Here is a 10900-nt window from a genome sequence, read left to right as displayed (position 1 = left end):
ACCAACTGCACAAAATTAACTGTGGTCACAAGTCTACAACTTTCATCTAGGATTAGCTGCCAGAAAGCTAAAAGTGAGCAAAATGGGAGTTAGAGCTGTCTGCAAGCGTGGGCGGTGCCCTACTAATGCAGATTCCAATTTGCAATGTTCGTATATAACGGCACATTTTGAATGTTTGTGTTTGACATAGACAGATATATGCTATTTCTGTATTAAATATTATTTTGCAACTGTTAGATAAAGCGTGCCATCACATTCAATAAGAGTCGGTGACAGACGTTGCATGTGTAAAATATGCTGCAGTCCACCTCACCAGCCAGACAAGCTGCATGGGTAAGCACAGTACTGAATCCCTGACTTCTCCCAGACTCTGATGATGACTAACAAAGGAATACACGAAGTGACTGGAAAGGAGAATGCGGAAATTGAATGAACTTCATTACAAAACTGGTTCGTCATTTTGACAGGGAAATCGACAATTGTTTCCAGCCATGTGGATTTGCGTGTTTGTTTCCCTCATGACACTAGCAGAAGGTAACTTTCTTATGGTTGTAGTAATTTCCACAACACTTTATTTATATCTTTTGGTAAGTGAACAGGACAGTGCATAATAGAATTGATTTGTGGTAACTGATTTAAAACTGGTGAGCAGGAATTACATGAGTGATTAACGCATGATTTACACATGTTTTATTGCCGTTTGTTACCTATTCAAACAATATTTGAATATTGATCTTTTAAATTAAATTTAATTAGTATTGCAGTGCACATTTATAAAATGCCAATACATATTTATTGAGTAATTCAAGTGAGCAGCAATGGATATTGAACGTTCATTTTAATTAACTGTAATTTTAATGTATATATAAGAAGGATTTGAATTGGACATTCACGTGCTTTTCAGTGAACATGAATTCAGTTTCTAGATGAGAATTAGATTTGCATATGATTAGCCCATAAAGAGTGATCGAATAGGTCTTCCAATAAACATTTCTATAGGTGCGGTTGGTATTTAATTAGTATTTAACTTGATGTGAAAATGCATTGAATGAGACATGAATTACAATTGCGATGGGTGATTATTTCTCAATTAAAAAATGTTTTTATAGCTATTAAAGATGTTGCAGAGGATTTTGAATGCATTTTTAAAAGTTGTGTATTTTTGTTCTCAGTTATTTGCAGGGTTCAGTTCTCTGTGGTGATGCCAGAAGTTGTGTCGGCAGCGTTGGGTTCAGATGCAGAGATCCCGTGTACATTTAATAATATAGACTATATCACCAACCTGCACGGCAGGTGGTTAAAGAAGGGCCCTGGTCCTGATAATCCCCGTGGCATCACCATCTATGATTCGAAAAACTCATCCAGGCAGCACTCTAACTATCGTGGGCGAGCTGAGCTCAAGGGCAACCTTGCAAAAGGGCAATGCTCCCTCCAGATAAAGGATATTAGGAAGAGTGATGTGGGTACCTATCAATTCATCGTGGAAATTTTCTCCAGCTGGATTTATTCTACGTATCGCACTCACTGTTATGAAGTCCGTCTTTCTGTTTTAAGTGAGTTTTGATTTTGTTTCTTTGGTACATTGTCTTCCCAATGCTTCAATCTGAATGAACCAAGCATAAAGTGGACAAATGTTGTTATTTCCTCGGCTGAACTTTTAAGGGCAGTTGAAACTGAGGGTAGCGAGTTTCTGATGACAAACGCAATGGGTCATATTCTAAACACAGAGATATATCGGAATTCCAGCAGTAAAACAGGTCATTCGGCCCAACCACTCCGTGATGCTGTTTATCCTCCATATGAGCAAGACTCCGAATCTCACTGGCTGTCCTGTTCCCACGTCAGTGCTGCCGAGTCCAGGAGATTGGTTTGTGTGATTGTTATTTTCATTCTAAGAACGTGCAGCAACGCTTTGAGTTTAGTTGGTAATCAATGGTTATAGCAAATGATATGGCGAAATATGATCTAAAGCTAGTCACTTCGATAACATCAGATCTCATCTCTGGTTGGGCTTCAGAACTGGCCTGAATTTGTGACTAGTATTAATGTACCGATCCCAATAAGCAGAAAAACAGGGGCAAATGCCCAAACAAACTACGTTTTAATTGTACATTTAAACTCTGAGACAGTAAACAATTGAAGATTGTAATTCAGACACGACCTGCTACCCAATATAATGACTACATTAGGAGTTAAATCATGCTGAATCGTCATTCATATTTTACCTTTATGCCTGTTTTAGGTGGACTGGAAAAACCAAGCGTTAATTCCTCTATAGTAGTGGTGGAAGGCAGCTCCTCATTATTATACTGCACGGCCAGGGCAAAACCACCGCTCAGTTTAAGATGGGTGAAAAATGGTGAAGAGTTGAGCAGATCTTCCACTGGCGAACTAAAGCAGTTTATCCACAACATCAGTTCTGAAGATGATGGTGAATATTGGTGTGTGGCTAAAAATAACCAGGGCACAGTAAACAGCTCCACACAGATTTCTGTGCAGTGTAAGTCTGCATGCATTTCTGAATTGGATATTTGCCTTACATTTCATGAGTTCTGCTTTAATTTACAGCTTCCATGTGCACACTTGCTGGAAGGCTCCAATGAGAATAAGGCGAGGACAGTGAAAATTTCGGGACCCTTCCTGCAGACAGAGCGCAAACCAACCTGTATGGCTTCAATAATGGAAATTGACCTGGCCATCTCAGTGAGAAAGCTAGGAGTGGAACATAGCTCAATATCTAATACATTCACCGGGCAGTACCTTTATGAGGTTGGGACAGAAGCATATTTACTCCGCATTGAATAGTTCACAAGTAATGCTGGTGGTCTGAAGTAAACAATCATCCATTCCTCAGAATTTACCTCCTGCATTTTGATGAGCATAAATTTTCCGAATACTATCTGATGAAGTGGTGAAAACCCAACCTCTGGTATATGTCATTGAGTTATTAGAGCACGAAGGGAGGAAATTCGGCCCATCGAGTCCATGCCGGCTCTTTGTAGAGCAATCTTGTCAGCCCCATTCCTCTAATCTATCCCTGTAGCTCTGCAAGTTTATTTCTTTCAAGTGTCTATCCAATTTTGAATCCATTCATCTTCTCCTCTTCCCTCACCCTGTAGGCAGCGAGTTCCAGGTCATTACCACTCGCTACGTAAATCGTTCTTCCTCACCCCCATGCACCTCGCCCAAAATTTTAAATATGCTTCCTCTAGTCCTTGTACCATCAACTAATGGGCACAGCTTTAGTTTGTCTACTGTATCTAAACCTCTCACCATCTTGTACACATCTATTAAATCTCCTCTCAATCACCTTTGCTCCAAGGAGAACAACCCCAGCTTCTCCAAACTAACATTGTACCTAAAATCCCCCATCCCTGGAGCCATTCCAGTAAATCTCCTCTGCAGACTCCGAAGGATCCTCACATCCTTCCTAAAGTGTACTGACCAGAAGTGGATGCAAACTCTAGTCCTGGGCTAATCTGAGCTTTATAAAGGTTTGGCATAATTTCCCTACTTTTGTACTCAATACCAGAGTTTAGAAAGCCCAAGATCCTTTATGCTCTGTTAAATACTCTCTCAATATGTTCTGCCACTTTTAAAGATCGATGCACATGAATCCCCAGGTCACGCGATCGCTGTACACAATTGAGAACTGTTCCATTTCGTCCATATCGCCACTCCCTATCCCTTCTGCCAAAGTGCACTGCCTCACACTTCTCTGTGTTAAATTCCATCTGCCACTTGTCTATCCATTCTGCTCGCCTATCTGCGTCCTATTGCAGATGACTGGTATCATCCTCACTGTCTGCCATACCTTCCAATTTGGTATCATTGGCAAATTTTGAAATTTCACTCTATATTACAATATCAAAGTCATATGTATATAGAATAAAGCGGTTGTCCGCGCATTGAACCTGGGGATCATCACTGTCTACCATCCTCCAGTCTGAAAAACAACCATTTACCACGACTCGCTGTTTTCTGTGCTTCAGCTCTTTTTTTTAAATCCAGGCTGACACTGGCCCTCCTATTCCATGAGCCTCAATTTTGTTAACCAGCCTTTTATGTGGCACTTTGTTGAACACTTTCTTGATATCCAAAAAGACAACATCTGTTGCTTACCCCTCAACAATCTTGTCTGCTCCCTTTACAAATCCGTGCTGGCTGTTCTTTATGAACTCAAAACATCCACAAGATATGTGTCAATGTTGAGTTAGTCATGTAATATTCAGAGTGTCGACTTTTTGAACTGGAGTCTGTTAGCTGACAAAGGAATATGCTTAAAAGACCAAACCTAGGGAAGCTATAAAATTAATTGACCTTTTAAAACACTGGCAGGTAAGACACATTGGTGGGCATATTATAGATAATTAGCATTCTGCAATTCGCCCATCTGATGAATCTGATAACATCTGTCAAGAGAAGGGTGGGACGAACATTCATTGCATTCGATATGAAATGGTGTCTAAGTGCTAGCCTCTTAGAAGTGAAAATATAATAAGCCATTACTGTTGCAGTATCGGCTGTTTCCTATTTAAAAGAAAAATCTACCAGGACCATTATGGATAGTTCAACAACTAAGTTAATTGTACTTAGACACTGCAACTGTTAGATGTAATCATTTCTTCTTGCTTTTTTTTTACAGATAAACCCATAATTATAGCCGGTCCAAACTGCACCAGCTCTGCATATTGGACTAATTGTACCTGCAGGATCAGAGCTAATCCACCTGCAAACATTACGTGGGGCCTCAACGGGAGAATCATCACTAAAATGAGATCAGATGTGGAAATCAGCTCCTGGGTCATGAACAGGTACCTGCTACAGAGCTCCCTGAGACTGGATCAACCAACTGAAACTGGAAACCTCATTTCATGTGTTGCAACCAACAAGCACGGAGATTGTGTCAGCAAATACCAGCTCCACTCTGAGGGTACATGTTTAATTCTATTGAATACTATGAAGCCGTTGTCAATTACTATGCAGTCACTAACTCAACAGTATGCGTGTCAGAAAAAAAAACAGCTCTATTCAAGGGGTCAATTCTGAATCTATCTCTAATTAATACAAGATGCATTTTTCACCAATGGACAATGACCAACTGAATGGAGTGATCAGCATTACCCATGTTAAATTTCAGTCTTCTGAAAGGTGCTGAATTTATATTTGTCAAGTAAGATGAAGTTATCTGGACACAAGACATAACCAATCATCTATATATATATATATATATATATATATATATATAGAATGAAAATAAACCCTTTCAAAGGTCTGATTTCTTTTCGCAATCTGATACCGCATTGTGTACAAACTACATGCTCACTTCCACCTTGTTCAGGCCCATCTGACTATGTAAAACTCGTTTCTATTAATCTAAATAAATTGACTTATCTGCATAGATTATAGCTTTTTCGGGTGCATCTGTTATGTTCGCTGGCATGTATTCTGATGTGATAATACTCGCTCATTTGCCAAATATACAACGTCAGTGTGCACTCAATTTTCCTGATGTGAATTGTACACCAGGACTTATATTGAATCTTCTATTCTTTAATTCATATTTGCCCCAAGGCACAACACAGAATACATTCACTCAATGCAAGATTCGGCACTGAGGTTTGAAAGGAGCTCGGTGGTTCCAAGATCAAGGAAATTTGCTTTCCATGCTCAGGAATGTTATTACAAGATGAATGTTTTAACTCCAATGTCCTAAAATGCAACAATATTTCCCAACATTTTAGGAAAGAAGTCCTGGACACCTGTATTCGTAACAGGGGGAGCAGCCGCTGGGCTTATTGTTCTAATCGCAGTCGTGGTGAAGGTGATGAGACAAAGGTATGTGAGTTTCCTGACTGCATACAATGGTGCTTTAAAGATGACCCTACATCAGAAAGGCTGTAAATCAAAAACTAATGTAACTAACCATCCATGTGAACAGCGAGCATCTGCCTGAACTAGTGAGGAATGCAGAAGGGACAGCTGCCCCCTGACCAGTGACTTCTATCCTTCAGCAACAATCACAGAATAATATTATTTGGTGATTAAATGGACTGATTGTACATTCTTCCTCTTCCGTTATTGGGGTTTGTTTCCCTGTGTACAAAGTGGATATTTTAAGTCTCATGTAGCACGAGACGACAGAAGAAGCAAATTACAGGATAAATAATATTATAATACATCTTTCAGAGATACAAAATAAGGGATTTATTCCGCATTTCAAATCCAATGGATTGAAGGCATCTACGTAGTAATAGGGAGGAATGTATTTGCACGGTGAAACTCGGCCATCTGCTATTTAAAAAGGTATTCGGATATTATTGAACCTCCCATGTCCTTTCGTTAGCATAATCAAATTTCACCTAGACCAAACAGCACCACACCATGAGCAAGTGCCATTGATATAGCAGCAAGGTCCATTTGAACTGTTAGCAGTTGAAATTGTAAATATTTGCTTTCGAATCTGGTCTTTGCTAATAATGAGAAGTAAGAAGCACAAGAATTTCGTGACCTCCTGTTGCCCTTCATCTAACAGGCATGTTATGCATGAAGCAAACATGCCATCTAATTATGAGCAACATGTCATTTGTATTTGCTATTCTCCAGGAAGAAAGTCAGAGAGGCGACATCTGTCATGGACTGGTCCGGTGATGCGGTGATTTACAGTACGGTGCTGAATGCATTAAACACTGAGGTAAGTGATGCCGAGAAGCAGTGACAATTGCAGAATAATTGACATGTTTTCAAGCAGCAACTGAAATATCAGGCAAAACCCAGCAGATAAATTATAGTTTCAGAATTTTGGTGGCCTTTCTAAGCAGGAGTAGCCTCAAGTTGATCGTCTGACTGTGGATGTATGGTAATACAGTGGTTATGTTATTAGCTTGATAATCCGTAAGCCTCAACTAATGAATCATCTGTAAGGGTTCAAATCCCACTACTTAGGAACTTTCAATGCCATTCATTTAATAAATCTCCAGTAAAAAGCTAACATCAGTAACGCTGACCACAAAACGATCAGAATGTCGTAAAAACTCATCTGGCTCATGAATGGCCTGAAGGGAAGGAAATCCTTAGCCAGTCTGACCTATAACTGAATCCAGATCTACTGCAATGCAGCTGATTGCTCTCTGAAATGTTAAAGCAATCCATTAAGTTATATTGAAGTCGGCCGCTCAGCGCTATCTCCGCCAGGGCAAATGCCAATTGGCAATAAACAGTTGCTTGTCTTGCCAATGACGCCCACCTGTTATGAAAATGTAAAAAAACAGTTGACAGATTCTGCATGTAGTGGGCTGGGGAATGGTCTTCGGAAGTAGTTTCCAGTTCACGTTCCTTCTGAAACCATACTTATTCAATAAGAGCAAAAGCAAAATCCGGCGAGTGCTTGAAATCTGAAATGAAAGCGGGGAATATTCAGCAGGTCACACAGCGTCTGAGGAGAGAGGGACAAAGTTAATGGTTCATGTCGATCACCTTTCGTCAGAACTGAAAACAGTGGGAGACATAACAGGTTTTAAGCAAGTATAGTGGAATTGGAGGACGGAACAGAAAGGAAGCAGTGTAATAGGGTGGAAGACAGCAGAGATTACCGGACAAAATGGATGATGCTGCAATGGGACAATTAAAAAAAGCAAACGATCAGTTTGAGGACGTGTAAATGGCAATAGCAGAATCCTCACCAACTGCAGCTGTCCGAAAAGAAAATTATCAGATCACACTCACTGCTCCCATTTTTTCAGGCACCAGCTGTTGGTAATGTTTCTGCTTATTGTCATTTCCAAATCCTCTCGAGCCATCTTTTGTTGTTGTCCCATTACCATTCGCTTTTACCTTGCACCATCATCCTTTTTGCCATTTAACCTGCCCTTCCTTCCACACTATCACAAACCTTCCCTTTTGTTCTTTCCTACGCTCTGTCCCGTTCCCTGCCTCTGTACTGACTTTATATTGTTCCATTTCGTTCCCACATGCTCAGTTTCCGTTTCACCTTGGCTACTTGCTCTTTTCAGGTATTAGCACAGCCCCAGCCCCTCCGAACCATAGTCCCAGCACCTTCAGGCAGTCTGACCTGACGGTAAAGGGGACAAAGGATCGGTCAGCCCAGTTCCCAAAGAACATGGCCTCGCTCTTGCCGTGGCTAACTTTGGTTCCCGAGGCCAGTTCGATATGGCCACAGATGCTCATCAATCTGCGAACAGACAGCGGATCCAAGCACAAAGCGGTGACATTGTCCATGTGCAGGGAGGCTTTGACCTGAATACCTCTGTTGCATGGGATTGTTGTCCCTCTTATGCCCGCATCCTTCCTGATGGACTCAGCAAAATGTTTGATGCAGCAAACAAATAACACGAGGCAGAGAGGACAGAGAGGATCGTTCCCTCCGCGACACCCTGGTCCACTCCTCCATTACCCCCACCACCTCGTCCCCGTCCCAGGGCACCTTCCCTTGCAATCGCAGGAGGTGTAATACCTGCCCATTTACCTCCTCTCTCCTCACTATCCCAGGCCCCAAACACTCCTTTCAGGTGAAGCAGCGATTTACTTGTACTTCTTTCAATGTAGTATACTGTATTCGCTGCTCACAGTGTGGTCTCCTCTACATTGGGGAGATCAAGCGCAGACTGGGTGACCGCTTTGCGGAACATCTCCGCTCAGTCCACAAGCAGGACCCTGAGCTTCCGGTTGCTTGCCATTTCAACACTCCCCCCTGCTCTCATGCTCACATCTCTGTCCTGGGATTGCTGCAGTGTTCCAGTGAACATCAACGCAAGCTCGAGGGACAGCATCTCATCTACCGATTAGGCACACTACAGCCTGCCGGACTGAACATTGAGTTCAATAATTTCAGAGCATGACAGCCCCCCACTTTACTTTCATTTTTAGTCATTTTTAGTTATTTTTTCTTCTTTTTTTTTCTTCCTTTTTTTTTGCATTCCTTTTTCCATTTTTTACAATGTTTTTTTTGCATTTATTTCATTTCATCTTAGTTTGTTCAGTTTGCTTACCCAATGTTTTTTTCAGGTTGTTTTTCTTCAGGTTTGCACTTGCTGATGTTCAATATTCAGTATATTCACACCTAATCTGTACTAATGCTTTGTCTTTCAACACACCATTAACATATTGTTTGCCTTTGCTCCGTGACCTTTTGGTCAGCTATGTGGCCTGGTCCAATCTGCACCTTCTCCTTCGTTATCTCTTGCCCAACCCCCACCTCACTTGTTTATAATCTGTGACTTTTCTAATATTTGTCAGTTCCGAAGAAGGGTCACTGACCCGAAACGTTAACTCTGCTTCTCTTTCCACAGATGCTGCCAGACCTGCTGAGTGAATCCAGCATTTCTTGTTTTTGTTGCAGAGAGGACAGCCCTGTCTGACTTCAGCTTCGATCGGGAAACTTTCCGATTCTCATCCAATAATTGAGATGACACTATATATGTTTGTGTAGAGCAGTTTGATCCAATTGCGGATTCCATCCCCAAACCCTATATTGGAAAGCACGTCCAGCATGTAGGTGTACGATATCCTGTCAAAGCCCTTCTCCTCGTCCAAGCCGATGATGCAGGTGTCCACCTACCGCATTGCACCAACCCCCCCCCCCCCCCGCACCACACCCCATTTCGTGCACAGGCGATCGTATCCCTGAGAATTTAACACAGAGTAAATTCTTACTTTTGCTATGGTGTAGCGAGCATAATCACATGGCGTTTAGCTCCATGTCTGCAAAAGTTCCACATCTAACACAAGTTCCTTTCATTGCAGAGTGACGAACAGTACACAGACGCTCGTCTTGTCACCCCACAATCGGTAAAACCAGCTCAAAGTGAAGAGATAGTGTACACAACTGTCACTATCTCAAACTTGCGCAAGCATAAATGATATGTTCAAAATGAGGAATTGTGTGAACATACAGCAGATAAACCTGCAAATGCTAACAGAAGTAATACTTTCAGCATGGATGGTCTTGACACTGACAAAACCTGAGGACACCTGATAATATGAAGTAAAACAGACGCCATTGCACTGTATTTTGGACTATGAACATTTATATTCCAAAAATATGCTCTATTCATAATTGTTTTCAACAATTACGGAACAGTTTGTACAAATACATTAAAAAAAATTCAAATTGGCCATTTCATAAAGTGCAATAAAGATCAGTTTCTTTCAATACGGTACATGAGGTGCCTCACTACTCTTGCCATTCCAGGTTATATTTACAATGTACATATGCAGAAATCCTGATGCCAAAACTAATTTCAAATCTGTAACCAACACATGATTTTCAGTACTTATGAACCACACATACATCTGTACCTTCATTGTGATCAGAATCCAAATCATAAGCACCAACGCTGTTACTACTGAGAGTACAATTGTCCAGGAAAATGCCCCTAAAATATTCAAAAAGATCTTGCTGTTCATTATTGTTCTAAGATTACAACATGGGGGTAATATCAATCTTATCCGTGCGTATAGGCACCTTTCCTACCTTTTGACATCATAAAAGTAGGAGTCTGAATTGCTCCATCTGTTCTTCAAACCTCGGGTCTCTGACCCACGTGCAGCACCTTATCAAATGTGTTTTGGAAGTATATAGAGATAACGCTTATAGACATTCCCTGACCTTTTTGTCAGTCACAGTTTCAAAATAAAATCTTAGTCAGACATGGGCAGCACTTCCATCCATACTGACTCTCATTATCAGCCTGTACTTGTTCAGATGCTCATCCACTCTGTCCCTGATGATAAATTCCAGTAACTTCCCTCCAATTGAAATTAACCTGACAGATCAGGAGTTTTCTGGCATCTTCGTTCTTGCTGTCTTCAAAATGGAATTACATGTGAAATTATCCAGGGGGTATGGGGCCGAATTCGCGAACCTTAAATCCCTGCTGGT

The 10900-nt window shown here is 41.1% G+C and overlaps 1 protein-coding gene across 1 annotated transcript; it reads left to right on the top strand.

The window, feature by feature from the left end:
- The first annotated feature begins 277 nt into the window (after window positions 1-277).
- On the top strand, window positions 278-10128 carry LOC137352696 (myelin-associated glycoprotein-like). Its single transcript, XM_068018424.1, has 7 exons — window positions 278-534; window positions 1173-1553; window positions 2243-2500; window positions 4646-4933; window positions 5745-5838; window positions 6607-6694; window positions 9763-10128. The coding sequence occupies exons 1-7, from the start codon at window positions 492-494 to the stop codon at window positions 9877-9879; spliced, it is 1269 nt and encodes a 422-aa protein (XP_067874525.1). The 5' UTR covers window positions 278-491; the 3' UTR covers window positions 9880-10128.
- The last annotated feature ends 772 nt before the right edge of the window (window positions 10129-10900 follow it).

Source organism: Heterodontus francisci, chromosome 39 (assembly GCF_036365525.1).
Source record: "Heterodontus francisci isolate sHetFra1 chromosome 39, sHetFra1.hap1, whole genome shotgun sequence".
In the NCBI taxonomy this organism is placed as follows: Eukaryota; Metazoa; Chordata; class Chondrichthyes; order Heterodontiformes; family Heterodontidae; genus Heterodontus; species Heterodontus francisci.
The sequence above is the reverse complement of the archived record's forward strand: the minus strand, read 5'-3'. Positions and strand labels throughout refer to the sequence as shown.